This window comes from Physella acuta, unplaced genomic scaffold (genome assembly GCF_028476545.2).
Source record: "Physella acuta isolate Inbredline_101_S28 unplaced genomic scaffold, ASM2847654v3 ptg000638l, whole genome shotgun sequence".
Taxonomy (NCBI): domain Eukaryota; kingdom Metazoa; phylum Mollusca; class Gastropoda; family Physidae; genus Physella; species Physella acuta.
The window spans coordinates 67,937-91,576 of record NW_026732157.1 but is presented as its reverse complement, the minus strand read 5'-3'; the positions used below and the strand labels follow the sequence as shown (position 1 = coordinate 91,576).

The following is a 23,640-nucleotide window of genomic DNA, read 5'->3' as shown; positions in this document are numbered from 1 at the left end:
TAACTGGAAGTAAGTTTTATTCCATAAAGGCTAGTAACTCAGCTTCATTAAACATTGCTATTTGATTTATGTCAAGTAAACTGTTTAAAATATAATAGGGAATATAACCAATATTAAAAATATAAGTACAGTTGTAAGTAAAAGTTATAGTACAGCATTTCCTATATAAAGCAATAGAGCTGGATTGTTTATATTATTGATGTCACTAAAATTAGTTTTGAGAACTAAATCAAGGAAAAAAAAATACGGATTTATTTCTAAAGAAATTATTTTAATTGTATAAATTATGACAGATAGTTTTTTACAGAAAATATTACCAGAGAGACAGATAGTTTTTACAGAGATTATTACCAGAGAGACTAAAGCACAGCAACCACACTTGTCCCATTTTCTTAGGTGTTTGCGACAAAATTTGAAATAGAAATGTTCAAATATTAAAATAAGCAGCCCCAGCAAAATTCCGGAGCCGAGTAATATAAATGCGGATGTGAAGTTGAGAATTCCAAGTGTTCTGTTAGACACGCCTTTTTCTTTCTTGGTGTCACATGCCCCGGCCAACCAGAACTTTTGGAGACGATCCATTTCACCTGCACAAAATAGATTAAAACAGTCTTAGCAAAGCATAAAATATAATAATTGTAAGAAAGGTAGGAGGTTGGTGTGGTCAGGTCGGTTAAGCTTATGGTTGCTGAACTGAAAAGTCATGAGTTTGAGCCCACTGGCAGATGAGGCTTGACAGTTGTGGAAAGACAACTCCAAAATCAAACAACTGCTGCCTTGTAGCTTGTTCTTAGTTGGACAAAGGCTTTAGAAGCAAATCCAAAAAGAAAAGCAGGCTGAAATAGGAGTCAGTATCCTTATATGGTGCATTACAAGTTGACATGTAATACTTAATTGTGTTGGAGGGAATCTCTTACAACACTAGAATTAAGGACAAAGGAAAGAAAAAAGTAAGAATGGTACCAGCTAATACCAGATGTTTCTTTTAAGCAGATGAAGTTGACTATTTCATCTTTATACCAGATGTTTCATTTAAGCAGATGAAGTTGACTATTTCATCTTTATACCAGATGTTTCATATAAGCAGATGAAGTTGACTATTTCATCTTTATACCAGATGTTTCATTTAAGCAGATGAAGTTGACTATTTCATCTTTATACCAGATGTTTTATTTAAGCAGACGAAGTTGACTATTTCATCTTTATACCAGATGTTTCATTTAAGCCGATGAAGTTGACTATTTCATCTTTAAAAAAAATGCCTATGGGTTGTGCCATGATACTAATTTTTTAATATTATATTAAAGCTCTATTAAGTGGGTGATATAATTAGAGCTGTAGGATACAAATTATCATTTTTATTTATTTGTAAAATTGATAGTGGTTCTTATAGTTATAGTAATCCTAAGGTTATAATAATAATAAAAAATTATCAATACTACAATTAAGACACTGAAACCCTACAACTTTTTTGTCCTACTTTTTTAAACTGACTGAGTTCTATTTGAGTCAAGTTTTTTGTGTCCAGCAAGCTTTGCATCAAATTAAATTTATGTATCAAATAAACTTACGTATCAAATAAATTTATGTATCAAATAAACTTATGTATAAAATTAAACTTACCATTCTCTTGGAGTTTGAGGATCACTTTATTGAATTTGTCAATCCACGGATTTTTAAAATCTGGGGGAAAACCAACGCCATAGCCAGTCATAGCATAGCGGTTGCCCACAGTCAACAAGCGACACTTCTCATCCCTTGACGCCCAATACTCCAGCACAGAGGAGTCATAGATGAATGCCTGAATTTTTCTGGAAGCAAAGCATCAGATTATGTTGAGTTAAAGTGTTTAACAACAGCAAAAATAGTTACATCGTATATATATATATATCTATAAATAAATATACATAGAAAAAATATATACTTTATGTAGTGTCTGCACCCACCCCCTAGAAGTTTAAGTGCCCCCCCCACCCCTTCCCAAGAAAAATGTCTAAAAGAAACACTGTGTGTGCTGATTGTTCATACCAAGTGCCCCCCTCTAAGTGATTCACACTCCATGTCTAACATAGCACCCCTGGAAGTCACATGACCTATGGGTTCATCTTTGCCATTCTCACACAATTTCTCTGTCTACATAGGCATTATTAAATTTGAATCACAGCATACTAAAAAAAATCCCATCCATAACTTGTAGCATACCAGTTGTTTAGGACTGAAACCTATATGAGACTTACTGTTATAAGCTCTACCGCTTGACTCCACCAACCAATAAAGTACTGTAGCATACAAGAACATAGTGCTTGCTGGCTTACCCTTGCTTAAGTGCTGTGATCCCTGCTTTAATGTCAGGCAGGTTGTAGGTTTTCATGTAGTTGTACATGTCTATGTGATTGGATCGAATGTTGGCCTCAGTGCTGCCATTGGGAATGGTGGCGTACTTGAATGGTGGGTTCATGGTGTACGGATTTTGAAGCTGGTAAAAAGAAATGAATAACAAAAGCTGGGTTTTACAAGAGAATTGAGGGGGGGGGGGGGGAGACGGGGACGACAAGGGATAATTGTGAATAGTTTTTCAGATTTATTTACATCCTTTACAGTCAAGTATTCTGTTACATTTTGTCCACTTTTTAAATAACAGTGGCTATGTCTTGGATTACAGAAAACAGTTTTAATCATGAATAGTTTAAAACACCTTGAAAAGTCAAGATAGAATTACCTTTAATAAATTATACATATATATATATATATATATATATATATATATATATATATATATATATATATATACACACATATACATATCATCAACTACTCTTTCAAAATTAAAAATTCCTTTAATTAGACCATAAACTTATATCTGGTTTTAAACGGTTTACTTACTCTATAATCCTGTATGCCAGATAAATCATAAAATTCCTCTTTTGTTATCATGAATGCTGCCAGGTTAGCTGTGTATGATGCCAGGAATACAAGAGCAAACAAGGCCCATATGTTAGCCAAGAATCTGCTGGCAATTCCCTTGGGACTGTCTGTTTGTACGGACGTGCTAAACAGCATGGCCCAGATGAGCCAGAAGGACCGGAACAATGAGAACTTGTGCTCTGCTCACAAACAACACATCAATATCAAATGTTTGATGACCACTTTTTCCAAGTGTTCATTCAAAATTTTAACAAAAAATATATTTAAAAAAGGGTATTAGTAAAATACATGTTAATTTTCACAGCGAACCAAATTTTAAAATTTTCAGACTTTACAAGCAGTTAATAATGAAGTTTTAAAGAGAACACATGCACTTTTTAAAGCTATTTAATTCAATATCAATCTTTAAATCAAATATCTATAAGTAAATTTGTTGAAGGTATGTCTAGTTATAGTTATAAAGTTATTCTTTTGTTCTACGGTAAATGTCATGTTGATATTCAATAGGACTGAACTATATTCAATGGGTCAGTAAAAAATTCATTTAAGTTGTTTAAATTTCAAAAGATTTATGTTAACTATATCATTTTTAAAATCTTGCTGTCTGCTTTGAAATTCTGAACAAGAATTAAAATTAAACTCTAGATGATTAAAATACACATACAAGAAAAACACAAACATTGATTTGTTTTAGTTAGAAGGATGTTAATTATTTTATTTAACCATATTTATTTTATTTAAAAACATATTAAAGTTATATATATTAAATAAAACAGTTTTATACATTAACTAGTATTAAAAAATAATAGTTAAGAAACTCATGCGCCATTGTGCATATGTAAAAGCAAATATTGAAGTTGAGTGAAATCTAGATTTAGCTACTTTTGTGAATAAATGTCACACACAAAAAGCAAATAGAAAACAAAGAAAAAGTATGTTTTTGAAATATGGCTGTTTTTTTTTAACAGGAAAATACGAACTATAAATAAAACATATTTCCTAAATCTACATGATTTTATAAACAAATATCTCTTACTTCAATTTTTTTTATAGCATGATATTGTTTTTAAATAATAAGAATTGTATGTAGCAGAGAGAGTTCAATTTATAGGTTAACTAATAGTAAATATTAAACATGGCACCAATTAATTAAGTTGAACTCATTTTCAAAATAGCCAAACATGTTTTAAATTTGTTTACAATTTCTTAAAATGATATTAACCAGATTAAAAAATATTTTTTTTAAATTCTTGTTTATTTAGTTGAAAATTATAAAAAACAGCATTACAATAAAAATACTAATAATAAAACACTCAACGTTTAGATACTTTATTTTAATCAGTAAAGGTTTTGTCTTTTTGTAACACAAGTCCCAGTTATCTGCCCAAAGGGGGATTACTGTGCTCAATAACTTACTCCCTGAGTTTTACCTCAGTTACCTCGCATAGGCGTGAGTCCGCGGTTAAGCCCATATGGACTTAGCCATTCAAAGATGAGAATCGATGACCCAGTAGCATGAACGCTGAAGATTAGGATAAGTGACCAGGATGCATAGTCGTAGGGCTCTGTTTGTGTTTGTGAGAAAGAGACAAAGAAAGATCTAAGTGGAAAAAAACAGCTGTGAGGCTCTTTTTTTTTTTTTTTTGCATAGGGGTCAACCATAAATGACCTCACACTTCTAAGAGGGAGGTATATTGTAAAAAAGTGTAGCAAGGCGGAGGAGTGGGGTAGGGTCTAGAAAATGTAGCATCACTTTTCATATAAAAGAATAATTTTTGAAACTTAATTTCAGCACTTATTTCTTATTTTTTAAAAGAGACTATTTTGGAAAAATTGCAATAGAAAATTGATCAATACACCTAAAGATAACCAAGGATCAGTAAATAGTATAAAAAGAAATCATTGTTTTTAAAAATGCAACTTGCAAGGTGGGTGTAGGATGAATTGTGATGTTATTTTAATGGAAGGGGGAGGGGGGGGGTCTGAAAATGGAATGGGAGGAGGTAAAATTTAAAAAAGTAAGCTTAAGGTCATTTATGGATGACTGCATGTGTACAGGTTTTGAAAATGATCATTATTAAAAAGAAAATACATGTAAATAATGAATGTAAATATTTTTTAAAAATGTGTAGATATATGTTTACAATTTAAAAAGGATAAGTGAATAAAACAGTTCAATAATGATTAGACAAATGCAGTGATAATTTAATATTGAATCCATACACCTAAGAGGTGGGTGTATTTTGTCAAGAGTGTTTGTGGAACAAGATAGCCAAGCAACACATCATCCTGGGCTCTGAGTAAATAAATTATGTTGCGATAAACAATTATTTATGTCAGTCTTAAATTAAAAAAAGATACAATGGATGGAAATAAATTAAACTAAATAAACCTTTATAAAGATTGTAATCTATTAGGAATTTTAAAAATGTTACCACATATTAATGTAGGTTTTGTTATAAAGTAGGCCTATTATATAAGTATGAATAAACAAAATGATGTTTTTTTTTATATGTGACATATATTTAAATTACAATTTTCAAATAGTTTGAAGGCAAGGACAACAAAAGTAGCCAGAAACAAGCTGTGATCAGTGCGCAGGCTCCAATAGGGTCAGACTTCAATCCTCTAAACATAGAACAATACACCGGGAAAATATTTGAAATTGTAATGCATTTTTAAAACAACCATCCAAAGAATTTTTATTTTAAATATTAGGCCTATTAGCCATTTACACGATTTTTTTTTATAACAACTTTGGCCAAAGCTACTGTGTTGTTTATAAACAAAATTATGTTAAAAGTTATATAATTGTAATTCTATAGAAACTTCAAAGTTCAAAATAAATATTCTTGAAAATTTAAGTGCTACAAAAGGTGCCAAAAAGGCTGGTAATTATTTTTAAAAATTTCTTACGTGTATCAAACATTTTTTTATAATAAACCCAAACAATATTTATTTAAAGTAAATTAAAGCGTTGCAATGTGCAGCATGTTGATATTTAAATAAAAATATAAACAAAACAAAAATTATAAACTAGGTGTGGGATTTGTGCAATACATAAACAATAACTCTTTTGTTTCTTTTCTAATGCAAAAGATCAAGGGAATTGCCTGGATTGTTTGCCCTTGGCTACCTTGTTCCAACCTGGCTTTCTTGGGCACTGCCCACTCAGACAGGAAGATTACTGTTGCCATGATATGCACAGACAACAAGACGATCAGCATCCAGGAGAAATAGTCAAAGGGCTCTGAAATGGTGGACTGATGGTGTTACAAGATATATATGAAGGGCTCTGAAAGGATGGACCTATGACGTTACAAGATATATATGAAGGGCTATGAAATGATGAACCTATGACGTTAAAAGATATATATGAAGGGCTCTGAAATGATGGACTAATGGTGTTACAAGAAATATATGCAGGGCTCTAAAATGATGGTGTTACAAGAAATATATGAAGGGCTCTAAAATGATGGTGTTACAAGAAATATATGAAGGGCTCTGAAATGATGGTGTTACAAGAAATATATGAAGGGCTCTGAAATGATGGTGTTACAAGAAATATATGAAGGGCTCTAAAATGATGGTGTTACAAGAAATATATGAAGGGCTCTGAAATGATGGTGTTACAAGAAATATATGAAGGGCTCTGAAATGATGGTGTTACAAGAAATATATGAAGGGCTCTGAAATGATGGACTGATGTAGTTACAAGAAATATATGAAGGGCTCTAAAATGATGGTGTTACAAGATATATATGAAGGGCCTGAAATGATGGACTGATGGCATTACAAGAAATATATGAAGGGCTCTGAATTAAAGGCGTTACAAGATATATATGAAGGGCTATGAAATGACGGACTGAGGGCATTACAAGAAATATATGAAGGGCTCTGAATTAAAGGCGTTACAAGATATATATGAAGGGCTCTGAAATGATGGACCTATGGCGTTACATGATATATATGAAGGGCTATGAAATGATGGACCTATGACATTACATGATATATATGAAGGGCTATGAAATGATGGACCTATGACGTTACATGATATATATGAAGGGCTATGAAATGATGGACCGATGGCATTACATGATATATATTGAAGGGCTCGAAATGATGGACCTATGATGTTACATGATATATATGAAGGGCTCTGAAATGATGGACAGCTAGCTATACAAGATATACACACAACAACATGGTGTCAGGAACAAGGAACAGCATAAGACTGTGTATGCAAACCTGTGATTAATTCTATATTTAAAAATGTGTTAATTAATTGTCGTCTGCAAACCTTTGATTAATTCTATATTAAAAAATGTGTTAATTAATTGTTGTCTGCAAACCTTTGATTAATTCTATACAAAAGAAAATGAGCTAGTTAATCGTTGTCTGCAAACCTGTGATTAAATATATATTTTTTTAAATGTGTTAACCATTACTGCAAACCTTTTATTCTAAGTACAAAAACATTTCAATTAATCTTTGATTAATTGATTATATTTTGAATTGTTGTCTGCAAACCTTTGATAAATTCAATGCAACTGTCTGTATATATCTGTTTATAGAAGAAGCCACATAGCAATCTGAAAATCCACTTCTAAATGTTCATTACAAATGATCTCTCTCTAGCAAAGAAGATCGGTAAGCCAAAAATATTAACTACAGAACAATATTAGAATAAGTTCTTTGTTGAAATGAACTACTGATTTCTCAACAGTGTTTTAAAAATATACATACATACATACATATATAAGTTTTATAAAACTTTTGAGTCTAATATGAACTTACCTAAAAAGGCAGTTGGTGAAATAGCACCGTCCCGAAGGGCAACAATTATTTTAATGCCAGTTTCCAAATATGGCACAGAGAATCGAACTGCACTGGCTCTCTCCGGATTAATTTTTAATGAGGTCATCACGATATCCGCTTCACCGTCCAGAAGTGTCTTCACAAGGCCATTCCAGGTTTTAGACTAAAAGATAGGAAATTTTAGTTTACTAAGTATTTGAAAAAAATATAAAAATAAAAGCTTTTGGAGAGACAAGTAAAAATATTTTCCTAAGCCATACTGTGGTGGTAAGAGGGTTATAGGCTACATGAAATTAGCTAATTTAGAAAACTGAATGGAAATCACTATTTATCTATATGTGTGTTTGTGTCCTTCCATGCAATTGTGTGTGTATTTACGCATGCAATAAAATTTTAAACCTCTGAATGAGTATGGTTTTCTGTGTTTTCTTATATATTTAAAAAAATTAATTAAATGTGTTTTTAAAAGTGTTTGAAAGACTAAAAATATCCAGGTAAAGCAGACCTTGATGGCTCCCCATTGCCCATCTTTGACTTCTGTGATAGAGAAGTCAAAGTTGAGCTGAGTGCTCAGAACCTTCAGCAGGTCCATACTCAAGCCGACGCAACAGCGCAGGACTGTCATGTTGCTCATCCTGCAGAGTTTAAAGGATGATATTCTACATGATGAGGTTGATGGGAAGATAGGTTTATGGATATAAACTGAATTAGGCATGTGTTGCATAAAGGTTAATAAATGCAATTAATTATCTAATAAAAATAATGATTGGATAAAATTATTTATTGAACATAAACACATTTTTTTATTTTATTATACAAAATAATTAAGTTGTACCAATTAAAAGGTCATGATTACTTTACTAAATAAATACTTTCCTAGTGAGCATTAATTTTTGTAATTTTCTCAACTACAAGAATTAGGCCTATACACTAAAAATTGAACTTGCCTCTCTTTCTTTTCGTTCCGTGGATAAACATAGCAGTCTAAAGATTTTTCCTCACATTTTCCATCTTCCTCTGGCATTCTGTAGATTACATACGGCACTTCATCCAATGTGGCAACCCTGAGGAATGTTTTCTTTGGCCTTCCTGTTGGTGGAACAGATGAACCTCCTGGCCAGGTGATATCAGCCATTTTTAAACCTTGACCTTGCCATCTACCCACCTGTGAATACAATAGCAATTATTCGCACAAAAATATAGATACATCTTTGTACTTTTAAGAACAAAATAAGCACACCCTGAATCAAATGGTTTTTTTAGTATTGCCACACTAACTATACTTATACATAGATCAAGTCTCCTTCTAGAAAGTCCCAAAAATCATGAAAAGTCAAGTAAAGTGTGTCATTTATTTGTGGATGACAACAGTAAATAAATTCAAGGAGAAGCTGAGATTTATATTTCTTTAGTAATAAACAAGTAATTAAAAAAGTCTAGTGACAATTTTAGCGCAATTTCCTTGTGTTATCTAAAAATAGCTCTGTCGTAGCGTAAATCAACAGCAGGGTTAGTAAAACCATTGGTTAGTTATTAAAACGTTTTTTATTAATTTTTTTTTTCAGTATTTTACATGTTTTATTTACAATAGAGTAACATGACTAAAAACTAAAAACCATTGCGCGCCCAGCTACCGAACGTGACGTCGCAGCCATTGAACGTGATGGCGCAGCTATTGAACGTGATGACGCGTGTGGTGTGGTTGCATAAAATGCCTACTAATTCGGTCCAAATTTTAATTAATTCAAAACATTTTTTGTGACTGAACGAAAGGATATTTTTGAAATCTTTCTTCGGCAATATTGTTCTAAATTATGGCAGGAATCGATTGGTACATGTTTCAAGTCGCTAAGTGGTCTGGTTGCCGAGATATGGGCCAAAAACTGCTTTTTTTCGAGGTTTTTTTGCTTTTCCGGGAAATACATGAAAGAAACCCGGAATTTGTATGGCCTATGCTCATCCTCGTAACTTGCTTAACATAATTGCTTTTGGAACTAGTCATCGATATTGCTTCGTTGAGGAGGAGATACGACTTAAAGCTGCGGACACACATCCATCCATCCATCCATCCATCCATTCATTCATACATTCATACATCCAGAAATGACGGGTTAATAAACGCAATTCTCCAGAATGGAAATTGCGCTAAAAATCTTTAGACGATTGACTATTATTATAAAAAATTATAATTTATAAAGTAGGCCTATATTAATTTTTAATGCTTGGACAATTCACCTCTCATACTTATAAAATTCTTTTCTTCATGCTGATTCCTTTTTTTTTAAATTAAAAGAATATTTAACTAATGGAAATTTTTAAGACTATAGCAAGTAACGGAAATCTTAGGGCCTACAATAAAAAGTTTTGTTTGCACTTCAATTATACACGACTCAAAAGTTATCTCCCCGTATTGAAATATAAACTTTGCACAATAATTTTAGATAAACAAGTTTAGTAAATAAATGAGAAAAGCAGTTGATCTACAAAATTTAAAAAATGGAAACAGAGACTGAATCGCCAAGAATATTTAGTAGATCTATATAGTTAAATGGACCTACGTGTGAGACTGCAATACAACAATATTCAAACCTCTCTCCAGGCTGTTGAGTTTGTTGTTCTGTCTGACCACTGCAGGTTCAATATTATTAACTCCGTTGATGTAAGAGTTCCATTTTCATTGAAAACAAGTTGAGGTTCATTCAGTACAGAGGCATTCAACATATACCTAATGGTTTGGATGTGAAATTTTCTTACACGCAAATAATAACTTTTTACATTCTTTTAAACATGCATATGGTTCCTACCAGGGGCGTAGCGAGCGGGGGGGGGGGGGTGCGGACCGCAACGGGTGACACCATTTAGGGGGTGACACCAAGGCAAAAAATAGCAAAATATATAGAGAAAAACTTGAGGGGGGGGGGGGGGGTGAAAATCGAAAATTTGAAACTTTGTCCCCGGGAAGGGTCACTACACCTCTGGGGGGTGACACCATTAAGTGCCGCACCGGGTGATACCCGACCTCGCTACGCCACTGGTTCCTACGTATTAGTAATACCTATACAATCGTAAAACTATTAATGTATTGTGGAAAACAAAAGCATTGAAATCGAAATGAGGTTATAGCTGCAGTATTTCTTACAGACTTTTTTTCTTGGGGGGGGGGGGGCACTTGATATTTTCGGGGGAGGGGCGGCGGTCAACATTTTCCTGGGGGGAAGGGGGCGGCGGACACTGGTATACGTATATGTTTTCTATATAAATTCCATTTCGTTTGGGGGGGGGGGGGGCGGTAGACTTTCTTCGGGGGGTGGGGGGCTCCGCCCGGCGCACCCCCCCCCCTCCCCCGAAGAGATGCCTGGAAGAAACTGTATAGCTGTAACATTGATATGAGAGATAGTGTAGTCGGCACTTTGCAGTGGAAGAAAGTCCATCGATCCACCGAACGAAATATAATTTATACAGAAAATATATACTATACTTTACCTGTGTCCCCCCCCCCCCCCCACCAATCGGAGGAAAAAAAAGTTTGAAAGAAACACTGAAATGATAAAAAACGTTTTAATAGAGATTTCATTCGTTCTTAATTTCAAGAGAGAGGGGGTGAAAGTATATGGCGTTAATATGATACGAGTGGGCGGGCTTTTTTTTGTGACTACGTGTTACAATATTTGGCGGGGAAGGAATATATTGTCTAAAATAGCATGACGTCATTTTTTGGACAATTCGTTGGACAAATGTTAATAACACTTTTTTCGGCGATGCTGCGTAACGCATTATGTTTATATCCAACCGCTACATCTTCTACAGTCGTATGTTTAGCTACGTTATCTTTTTATTCAACCGCACTAAATGTATGTTTTCGTTACAGACCCAAAGGTACTTAACAGATCAGTTCGGGGTGGGTTAAGGAGAGGGGGTCAACTTCATTCACCACTGTCCAGCCACTTTAGGTGAATGATCCTATCCAGTGTATGCCTAGGTGTAACATTAATGTCACTCTACACAACTGTGGTGATGAGGTGGGGGGGGGGGGGGGGGGGAGGGATAACTGACAGAGTGAACATAGCGTCAGTTTTTAGATGACTATTCTAAACATACATATACAATTCTACATATATACTGATTCAGAAATAGATTTAAATAATTAAAAGTGGTACTATTGGTATTATGACAGTAAAACATTTTTTTACAGAGGGATCCACGGGTGTGGGGGTTGTAACCCCCCTAACCGCCCCCCTGCTTACGCCACTGGTTACAGAAAAACAAAACAAAACAACAAGCACGTGAAGCTTGAGTTACTTGTAGAGTATCTCCCCATCTTTCCAGAACAAATCCTTCTGTGTGGCGTTACAGGCGAACTTGGGCGGGATGGTCATGTTGGCAAGCAGACCCCGAGTGTTGGCCATGTTCATCAGGGCCGTTAGCCACAGTTTGACACCCCAACGTATCACTCTTTTCATGGCCTCTTTGTCGAATTCAAAGGTGATACCTGGTTTGATGAGAACAGTTTCTTTAATTAATGAGTATGATGGCTAAATTAAGCGAAGAAAAAGACAGTGAAAGAGTTTGAACAGCTAAAGAGAGTTTTGATGATCTGGTAGAGAGTTCAATAAAGACGGGTGCGGTATAGCAGCTAAAGGTGAGCTTACAGCAGTAATGTTAGTCCTCAACACAGTGTCATTGCAGTTCTAGATCAACCTCACACTCACCCTCCTTAGACCAACACTCCCGACATCTGACACCCATCCTCCTTACACCTCCTCCTTACACCTACCTTCCTTACACCTACCTTCCTTACACCCACCCTCTTACACCCACCCCTCTTACACCCACCCCCTTACACCCTCCCTCCGTACACTCCCCTCCTTACACCCACCCTCCTTACACCCCTTCCTTACACCCACCCTCCTTACACCCACCCTCTTTACACTCCCCTCCTTAACCCACCCTCCTTAAACCCACCTCCTTACACCAATCTTCTTACACCCACTCTCTTTACACTCCCCTCCTTAACCCACCCTCCTTACACCCACCGCCTTACACCCACCTTCTTTCACCCACCCTCTTTACACTCCCCTCCTTAACCCACCCTCCTTACACCCACCTCCTTACACCCACCTTCTTACACCCACCCTCTTTACACTCCCCTCCTTAACCCACCCTCCTTACACCCACCCTTCTTACACCCGCCCCTCCTTACACCCACCACCCTGACCCATCCTCCCTGGTACCCAACCACATTATACCTACCCTAACACCAAACACCTTCCTCCTTACATCTATCGCTCCCTAGACTTATCCTCCTTACAGCTGCCCTCCTTATACCCCAACGTCCTTGAAGCCTTACACCCATTCAAATAAAAAACCCAAACTAACGAAACAAAACTCACCCATAAGTCCAATTTTAAAGCTTTTGGACACATGTTTGGCGTTTGGTATGGCTGTGGTCGTGAGGATCCACACGTAGTCTCGTCCTGTAAGCTCTAGGTGGTTCGCTTCCTCTATGATCTCTAGGGTCATCACACTGTAGAGGAGGCAACACAACACGGGTCATTGTATTTCTTAACACAACACGGGTCATTGTATTTCTTAACACAACACGGGTCATTGTATTTCTTAATAGAACGTGGGTCATTGTATTTCTTTACACAACACGGGTCATTGTATTTCTTAACACAACACGGGTCATTGTATTTCTTATCACAACACGGGTCATTGTTTTTCTTAACACAACACGGGTCATTGTATTTCTTAACACAACACGGGTCATTGTATTTCGTAACACAACACGGGTCATTGTATTTCTTAACACAACACGGGTCATTGTATTTCTTAAAACAAAACGGGTCATTGTAATTCTTGACACAACACGGGTCATTGTATTTCTTAAAACAACACGGGTCATTGTATGTCTTAATACAACACGGGTCATTGTATTTCTTAACACAACACGGGTCATTGTATTTCTTAACACAACACGGGTCATTGTATGTCTTAACACAACACGGGTCATTGTATTTCTTAACACAACACGGGTCATTGTATTTCTTAACACAACACGGGTCATTGTATTTCTTAACACAACACGGGTCATTGTATTTCTTAACACAACACGGGTCATTGTATTTCTTAACACAACACGAGTCATTGTATTTCTTAACACAACACGGGTCATTGTATTTCTTAACACAACACGAGTCATTGTATTTCTTAACACAACACGGGTCATTGTATTTCTTAACACAACACGTGTCATTGTATTTCTTAACACAACACGGGTCATTGTATTTCTTAACACAACACGGGTCATTGTATTTCTTAACACAACACGGGTCATTGTATTTCTTAACACAACACGGGTCATTGTATTTCTTAACACAACACGGGTCATTGTATTTCTTAACACAACACGGGTCATTGTATTTCTTAACACAACACGGGTCATTGTATTTCTTAACACAACACGGGTCATTGTATTTCTTAACACAACACGGGTCATTGTATTTCTTAACACAACACGAGTCATTGTATTTCTTAACACAACGTGGGTCATTGTATTTCTTAACACAACACGGGTCATTGTATTTCTAAACACAACACAGGTCATTGTATTTCTTGACACAACACGAGTCATTGTATTTCTTAACACAACACGGGTCATTGTATTTCTTAACACAACGTGGGCCATTGTATTTCTTAACACAGCACGGGTCATTGTATTTACTATAACCCGGGTCACTGTATTTCTTAGCTTAACCTGGGTCAGTGGATTTACTACAATCAGTATTTCTTCCAGACTTTTTTCTCCGGGATTGCACTTGAAATTTTCGGGGGGGGGGGGGGGGGAGGGGGGGGAGGCGGGGGCGGACAACAATTTTCGGGGAGGGGGACGGACACTGTTAAAAGTATATATGCCTCCCCCCGAAGAGATGCCTGGAAGAAACTCTGACTACAATATGGGTCATTGTATTTATTACAACGTGGGTCGCTGTGTCTTTTAGTTTGGTGGCCGGAAAGAACCGCAACGGAAAAAAGCGCAACGGAAAAAAGCGCAAAACAAAAAGCGCAACGGAAATAAGCGCACACGGAAAAAAGCGCAAAGAGAAAAAAGCGCACACGGAAAAAAGCGCAAAGAGAAAAAAGCGCAAAGAGAAAAAAGCGCAAAAAGAAAAAAGCGCACACAGATATTGAGAGATACTTCGTGTAATGTCGATATCAAGGATAGTTTTATGTTTATTTATACGAGAATAGTAGTTGAATAATTATTGAGCAAGAAAATAATAGGCATTGTGTAAAGCGATTATCGCCTGTATCGTGCTAAGGGGAATGCACATGGTAGTGGTACGCTTTAAATGGTAGTAGATCACGTGATCAAACACGAAACTCTTACAGCAGCCCTAACAGTCATGTATAAATGTGTTTATCTAGTCGATATAGGTATTTGTGCTAAATTTCTCTTTTGCACAATTTTCGTTGTTTTTTCTGGTTGCGCATTTTTCTGTTTGCGTTTTTTTCTGTTTGCGCTTTTTTCTGTGTGCGTTTTTTTCTGTTTGCGCTTTTTTCCGTTTGCGCTTTTTTCTGTTTGCGCTTTTTTCTGTTTGCGCTTTTTTCCGTTTGCGCTTTTTTCTGTTTGCGCTTTTTTCTGTGTGCGCTTTTTTCTGTTTGCGTTTTTTTTCCGTTTGCGCTTTTTTCTGTGTGCGCTTTTTTCCGTTTGCGCTTTTTTCCGTTTGCGCTTTTTTCTGTGTGCGCTTTTTTCTGTTTGCGCTTTTTTCTGTTTGCGCTTTTTTTCCGTTTGCGCTTTTTTCTGTTTGCTCTTTTTTCTGTGTGCGCTTTTTTCTGTTTGCGTTTTGTTCCGTTTGCGCTTTTTTCTGTGTTCGCTTTTTTCCGTTTGCGCTTTTTTCCGTTTGCGCTTTTTTCTGTGTGCGCTTTTTTCTGTTTGCGCTTTTTTCTGTGTGCGCTTTTTTCCGTTTGCGTTTTTTTCCGTTTGCGCTTTTTTCTGTGTGCGCTTTTTTCTGTTTGCGCTTTTTTCCGTTTGCGCTTTTTTCTGTTTGCGCTTTTTTCCGTTTGCGCTTTTTTCTGTTTGCGCTTTTTTCTGTGTGCGCTTTTTTCTTTTTGCGCTTTTTTCTCTTTGCGCTTTTTTCTCTTTGCGCTTTTTTCCGTGTGCGCTTTTTTCTCTTTGCGCTTTTTTCCGTGTGCGCTTTTTTCTGTTTGTGCTTTTTCCTGTGTGCGCTTTTTTCTTTTTGCGCTTTTTTCTCTTTGCGCTTTTTTCTCTTTGCGCTTTTTTCCGTGTGCGCTTTTTTCTCTTTGCGCTTTTTTCCGTGTGCGCTTATTTCCGTTGCGCTTTTTGTTTTGCGCTTTTTTCCGTTGCGCTTTTTTCCGTTGCGCTTCTTTCTGGGAACCTTTAGTTTAACCTGGGTCGCTGCATTGACTACAATATGGATCACTGTATTGACTATAATATGGATCATTGTATTTTTAGCACAACCTGGGTCACTGTATTTTCTACAACCAGGGTCAGTGTATTTATTACACACACGGGTCACTATATTTCTAACACAGCCCACGCAGTCTACCGTTTTAAATTTAAAATTAAATGTAAAAAAAGTTGTTTTCCTTGGATTGTTTGTTAACGAATGATATACGTTGACATTTACCATCCATGAAATCAATCGGTGTAGATAAATGTTTTAGAAAAAAATATAATTTAATATTACCAGAACAACACATTCATCCATGTAGGAGATCTAAACGGGGGGGGGGGGGGGGGGGTGGAGGTTGGACAGTTGACCTTATTAGATTGTAGACTGGGGGGGGGGCGTGGAGGTTTCAATGTCTAGAGGTTAAATCTAACATGAGTATACTCATAACATCAGTATACTTATAACATCAGTATATTCTTTACATCAGTAGGCTATACTAATAACATCAGTATACTTCTAACATCAGTATATTCATAACGTCAGTAGGCTATACTAATAACATCAGTATACTTCTAACATCAGTATATTCATAACGTCAGTAGGCTATACTTATAACATCAGAATACTCATAACATCAGTAGGCTATACTTATAACATCAGTAGGCTATACTTATAACATCAGCATACTCATAACATCAGTATATTCATAACATCAGTACGCTCATAACATCAGTACGCTCATAACATCAGTACACTCATAACATCAGTATACTCATAACATCAGTATACTTATAACATCAGTATACCCATAAGTATACTTATATAACATAAGTATACTTATAACATCAGTATACTTATAACATCACAAATATATCACAAACTTATCACAAACTCAGAGTGTTTATTTAGCCTGTCCACAACATGTTTAACTTTAAAGCTGCACGGGTTGTGTTTAAGACAAAGCAGTATGTTTCGAAAGCTACACCCTTGTAGGTGGATTTAAAAATAGAAAACCTCATATTGTGTTTCGACCAATGGAGGTATTCTAATGATATTTTGGGAATAGCCAACACTAAAGTTTGTCACAGAAGGTTATATATCCTCACAGTGCAGGTGTAACCACTACTCCCCCTCTCTCTCTCTCCCTCTGTAGTCTCAACCATCTCATCTCTCTGTAGAGTACCCAGTGGTTACCGACTTGAGTTATGCTCTTTAACCGTACATGATGGATCAGGGTTAAGAATCAAACATTTCTCTCACCTATGTTGCCAGCCGCCCCCCCCTCCCATTGTATCACACTACCAGGTTTGGACCCGAGGGACAGTTCATCCAAGGTAACAATCAACGGTCCAGAGTTTTGGTTCATTTCACGACTAGAAATAGCATATTCTAACGCTAGCAGAGGCGTAGCGACCCCTCCCGGCGCCCGGGAACAAACTTTCGATTTGCACCCCTCAAACTTTCAATTTGGCGCCCCCCTAAGATCGGCGCCCGGGGACATATGTCCCCCCCCCCCCTCGCTACGCATCTGAACGCTAGATAACATTATTATTTCTACTTGAGCACACATTTGAATTAAAACCGGAGCTGTAATTAATCGGGGGAGGGGTCCGACCGACCCGGAGGTATGTAGGAGTCGCTACGCTTCTGAGAAAAAGCACTCAAAACGAACCGAACACCATTGGTGCGGTGCTATTACGGACCGCACCCAACGCAAATACCTTGCGTCCGTTCCTTAATCCACCCGCATTTCAGCGATCACAGCCATCATGTGGCCAGATAAAAAAACGTGGCGTGATGGCCAAACTAAATCATTGACTGGTCGCAATATCTGGTATGTAAATGAGCCACTTGGTCAAATAAATTCATTCCCCCATTGGATCCCAGACGGTGCTAAATCTTAATATTCCGTGCTCGGAAGTTGAATCGGATGTTTTCGGCTGTTTTCGGTTGCCTTGTATTTTATTTTTCATTTGACCATGGACCAGAAACTATGGAAAGTACAGTTGGGTTTCGTTGTAATTTTGTATGTGTGTACATAATTCAAAACGTAAAGAAACAGACACACACAAACACACAGACACACACACAAATATATGTATATATTGTATTATATACGAGCATGCAAAGCCTTCTCATCAGTTCTCTATTATCTCCTACCCCGAAATTGAAATGGGACACTATTCAACGTGTCGACTACAAACTTCCCCGAACATAAACCTGATCCTAACACTAAACCTAACCCTATGTGTATGGTTAGGTGATGTTAGGGTTAGAGCCTGAAGATTGGGCGTGGGCTATGGCTAGGGTTACGCCTGAGGGCTAGGGTTAAAGCTAGGATTAGGATAATGATTTGGTTCATGCATATATAATATAGTGTATAATTATTGATTTGAGTTTAGGTTTAGTGGTAACTAGAATTAGAGTTAGGGTTAGTAAATATTCTGGCTTAATCCACACCTTCCCTGTACCTCTGCTTGTGATTCCATAGAACCATATTGACCCTAGAGATTTGCTGACCTGCTGGAGAAGGAATATTCTATTGACCCTAGACACTGACTGACTGACCTGCTACTGCGGAGAAGGAATATCCTATTGACCCTAGACATAGACTGACCTGCTACTGTGGAGAAGGAATATTCTATTGACCCTAGACTGACCTGCTACTGTGTAGAAGGAATATCCCATTGACCCTATAGGCCTACGTTTGCTCACTGACCTGCTACTGTGTAGAAGAAATATCCTATTGACCCTATAGGCCTACGTTTGCTCACTGACCTGCTACTGTGTAGAAGGAATATCCCATTGACCCTATAGGCCTACGTTTGCTCACTGACCTGCTACTGTGGAGAAGAAATATCCTATTGACCCTAGACTGACCTGCTACTGTGTAGAAGGAATATCCCATTGACCCTATAGGCCTACGTTTGCTCACTGACCTGCTACTGTGTAGAAGAAATATCCTATTGACCCTAGACTGACCTGCTACTGTGTAGAAGGAATATCCCATTGACCCTATAGGCCTACGTTTGCTCACTGACCTGCTACTGTGTAGAAGAAATATCCTATTGACCCTATAGGCCTACGTTTGCTCACTGACCTGCTACTGTGTAGAAGGAATATCCCATTGACCCTATAGGCCTACGTTTGCTCACTGACCTGCTACTGTGGAGAAGAAATATCCTATTGACCCTAGACTGACCTGCTACTGTGTAGAAGGAATATCCCATTGACCCTATAGGCCTACGTTTGCTCACTGACCTGCTACTGTGTAGAAGAAATATCCTATTGACCCTATAGGCCTACGTTTGCTCACTGACCTGCTACTGTGTAGAAGGAATATCCCATTGACCCTATAGGCCTACGTTTGCTCACTGACCTGCTACTGTGTAGAAGAAATATCCTATTGACCTTATAGGCCTACGTTTGCTCACTGACCTGCTACTGTGTAGAAGGAATATCCTATTAAACCTATAGGCCTACGTTTGCTCACTAACCTGCTACTGTGTAGAAGGAATATCCCATTACCCTATAGGCCTACGTTTGCTCACTGACCTGCTACTGTGTAGAAGAAATATCCTATTGACCCTATAGGCCTACGTTTGCTCACTGACCTGCTACTGTGTAGAAGAAATATCCTATTGACCTTATAGGCCTACGTTTGCTCACTGACCTGCTACTGTGGAGAAGAAATATCCTATTGACCCTAGACTGACCTGCTACTGTGTAGAAGGAATATCCCATTGACCCTATAGGCCTACGTTTGCTCACTGACCTGCTACTGTGTAGAAGAAATATCCTATTGACCCTATAGGCCTACGTTTGCTCACTGACCTGCTACTGTGTAGAAGAAATATCCTATTGACCCTATAGGCCTACGTTTGCTCACTGACCTGCTACTGTGTAGAAGGAATATCCCATTGACCCTATAGGCCTACGTTTGCTCACTGACCTGCTACTGTGGAGAAGAAATATCCTATTGACCCTATAGGCCTACGTTTGCTCACTGACCTGCTACTGTGTAGAAGGAATATCCCATTGACCCTATAGGCCTACGTTTGCTCACTGAGCTGCTACTGTGTAGAAGAAATATCCTATTGACCTTATAGGCCTACGTTTGCTCACTGAGCTGATACTGTGTAGAAGAAATATCCTATTGACCTTATAGGCCTACGTTTGCTCACTGACCTGCTACTGTGTAGAAGGAATATCCTATTAAACCTATAGGCCTACGTTTGCTCACTGACCTGCTACTGTGTAGAAGGAATATCCCATTGACCCTATAGGCCTACGTTTGCTCACTGACCTGCTACTGTGTAGAAGAAATATCCTATTGACCCTATAGGCCTACGTTTGCTCACTGACCTGCTACTGTGTAGAAGAAATATCCTATTGACCTTATAGGCCTACGTTTGCTCACTGACCTGCTACTGTGGAGAAGAAATATCCTATTGACCCTAGACTGACCTGCTACTGTGTAGAAGGAATATCCCATTGACCCTATAGGCCTACGTTTGCTCACTGACCTGCTACTGTGTAGAAGAAATATCCTATTGACTCTATAGGCCTACGTTTGCTCACTGACCTGCTACTGTGTAGAAGAAATATCCTATTGACCCTATAGGCCTACGTTTGCTCACTGACCTGCTACTGTGTAGAAGGAATATCCCATTGACCCTATAGGCCTACGTTTGCTCACTGACCTGCTACTGTGTAGAAGAAATATCCTATTGACTCTATAGGCCTACGTTTGCTCACTGACCTGCTACTGTGTAGAAGAAATATCCTATTGACCCTATAGGCCTACGTTTGCTCACTGACCTGCTACTGTGTAGAAGGAATATCCCATTGACCCTATAGGCCTACGTTTGCTCACTGACCTGCTACTGTGTAGAAGAAATATCCTATTGACCCTATAGGCCTACGTTTGCTCACTGACCTGCTACTGTGTAGAAGGAATATCCCATTGACCCTATAGGCCTACGTTTGCTCACTGACCTGCTACTGTGTAGAAGAAATATCCTATTGACTCTATAGGCCTACGTTTGCTCACTGACCTGCTACTGTGTAGAAGAAATATCCTATTGACCCTATAGGCCTACGTTTGCTCACTGACCTGCTACTGTGTAGAAGGAATATCCCATTGACCCTATAGGCCTACGTTTGCTCACTGACCTGCTACTGTGTAGAAGAAATATCCTATTGACTCTATAGGCCTACGTTCGCTCACTGACCTGATACTGTGTAGAAGAAATATCCTATTGACCCTATAGGCCTACGTTTGCTCACTGACCTGCTACTGTGTAGAAGAAATATCCTATCGACCCTAGACATTGACTCACTGACCTGCTACTGTGTAGAAGGAATATCCTATTGACCCTAGACTGACCTGCTACTGTGTAGTAGGAATATCCGTGTGTCCGTGCCTTTGACCTTTGACAGCTGGGACCGGATCTCGGACTTTTCCCTGATGTGGATGGTGGATAGAATCTCCAAGCTGTATACAAAATTTGGACATCGTTATGTTTTTTTTCTTAATGTCTCTGCTTTAAGGGGGTCATCCACAAATAACGTCATGCTTTTTTGACGATTTTAACAACCCCCTTCCCCACATCGTCAAAATAAAAGTCAGACCTCCACCCCTCTCCCCCCTCCCAAAGTAACGCCACACCTCAACCTACAACCCTCTCCCCTTCCAGTGTTTTTTTTTATTTTTTAAAAAATCATTGATTTCTTTCTCAAATATTTTCTGAACTCGATAAACACTGAATTTTTTTTTCAATTTACAAAAATAGCCCTTTTAAAATGCGAATAACGGCTAAAATTAAGTTTCTTTTTAAAAGGCGTCATATTTTCTAACCACCCACCCCCTCGCCCACCCTCTCATCACACATCATCACTCGATTTCGAACACATCCCCACACCCTCTTCACCCATAGAGGTGTGACGTCGTTTATGAACAACCCTGAGAAGATTAAAGTATCATAAATAAATTCTAAAAATAAATAAAATAAAAATTAATTATAAAAAAAAAATCCGAAAAAATAACAAATAAATAAACAAAAAACATAATGTTTTCGATTTTATGGGGTGAGTAATTTGAGTTGTCAAAATTGAGTTACCTCTCTTTCCTTGAGTCTGCGGGCGTCGACAAGGATTTCTTCACGCTAGCCTCGACGATGTTTTCAAAGGAGCTGAGAAACTGGCTGTGTCCGGCCACCGGGGTGGTGATGATGGTGAAGGTCGTCCAGTTGTACCGCTCCAGGAGACTAGCCATGGCCATAGCTTGATGCTCGATCGTAGGCGCCAGCTGGACTGTTCTAGACTAAATCAATGGAAATTTTATTAGAGATAACTTTATTGAAAAAAATATAAACCCGCTTCTGTTTTTCATTTTTATCTAATTATTATTCAATTTGGCTCAAAGCGTAGACATATAGATTAATTTAATCATACAACACATTGCGAAGTCTACAGTATATTTGATTATCGGCCAAAACCTACTTTTTGGGAACAGCTAGAGTGAAACGCTAACGCTATCGCTTTTGTGGCTGTGTTGTAAATAACATGAAACCATGTAGAGTATTGTAGAGTGATTTCCCCTGCATACGAGACGTCTAGATTAATATCTTCGATTATTTAGGCGTGGGTTGATGTTGTTTATGGTGTGGCTGGATCAGAAATAGTGTACAGAGAACAGGGAATCTTTTTTAGGTATTTGGTTCACGCTAGGAAATTGAGACCAGGGGTTTCTTTCAGATATTTTTCTCTGGAGAGGGGTGGGGGGCTCTTAAAAGATTCGCGTCTCTCGTCTCACAAAAGTAACTATTTTCTTTATAAATTATACATTTAAAAAATATTTTGTCCGGTGGGGGGCGGATTCGGACCCAGTGTTTCTACCAGGCATCTCTGGTGGGGGTGGGGGGCGGAGCCCTCCCGATGAGTCTACCCCCCCCCCGTACGAAATGGAATTTATATAGAAAATATATACTTTTAACAGTGTCCGCCCCCTCCCTCCCCCGGAAATTTGAGTCCGTCTCCCCCCCCTACAAAAATTTCAAGCCCTACCCCCCCCCCCCCCCCAAAAAAAAGTCTGAAAGAAAAACTGGTTGGAACTCCTACACGGGAGGGCTGTACACCCCAATAGAGATGCCTGAAAGAAACAACTGGTTGAGACATTTAGTTGACGGCTGAAAGGAGGATGTGTGGTCTAGCGCGTGCTCACCCGACAGTCACGAGATTGGAACCCGGGCCCACGAGAGCGTAGATGGTCCCGTGACCTAACTGTCCCTCATGTCCGAACCCCCGGGGTGCGATACACTATGGGGGGGGGGGGGAAGGAAACCAAATCGTGGTGAAACCCACGGATCTAGCGGCTGGTAACCTGAGTGAGAGAAATGCTAATATTGAGCCGGCCTAGACAAGACACGAGTGTTCCAGAGAAATTGAGTTGAACTGAGAAGGAGATTGTATTAGT

General features: G+C 38.1%; 1 protein-coding gene across 1 annotated transcript in view; it reads right to left on the bottom strand.

The window, feature by feature from the left end:
- Positions 1-23,640, bottom strand: part of LOC131948318 (glutamate receptor ionotropic, NMDA 2B) — a 56,343-nt gene that overhangs the window by 4,226 nt on the left and 28,477 nt on the right. Inside the window, exons 3-15 of the mRNA XM_059309893.1 lie at positions 22,286-22,488; positions 21,553-21,660; positions 13,134-13,267; positions 12,043-12,232; positions 10,333-10,468; positions 8,691-8,908; positions 8,249-8,378; positions 7,723-7,906; positions 4,365-4,490; positions 2,884-3,104; positions 2,316-2,476; positions 1,624-1,811; positions 352-587 (exon numbers count right to left, since the gene is read on the bottom strand). Of these exons, the coding sequence (XP_059165876.1) occupies positions 352-587; positions 1,624-1,811; positions 2,316-2,476; positions 2,884-3,104; positions 4,365-4,490; positions 7,723-7,906; positions 8,249-8,378; positions 8,691-8,908; positions 10,333-10,468; positions 12,043-12,232; positions 13,134-13,267; positions 21,553-21,660; positions 22,286-22,488 (2,235 nt within the window). The remainder of the gene's footprint in view (positions 1-351; positions 588-1,623; positions 1,812-2,315; positions 2,477-2,883; positions 3,105-4,364; positions 4,491-7,722; positions 7,907-8,248; positions 8,379-8,690; positions 8,909-10,332; positions 10,469-12,042; positions 12,233-13,133; positions 13,268-21,552; positions 21,661-22,285; positions 22,489-23,640) is intronic.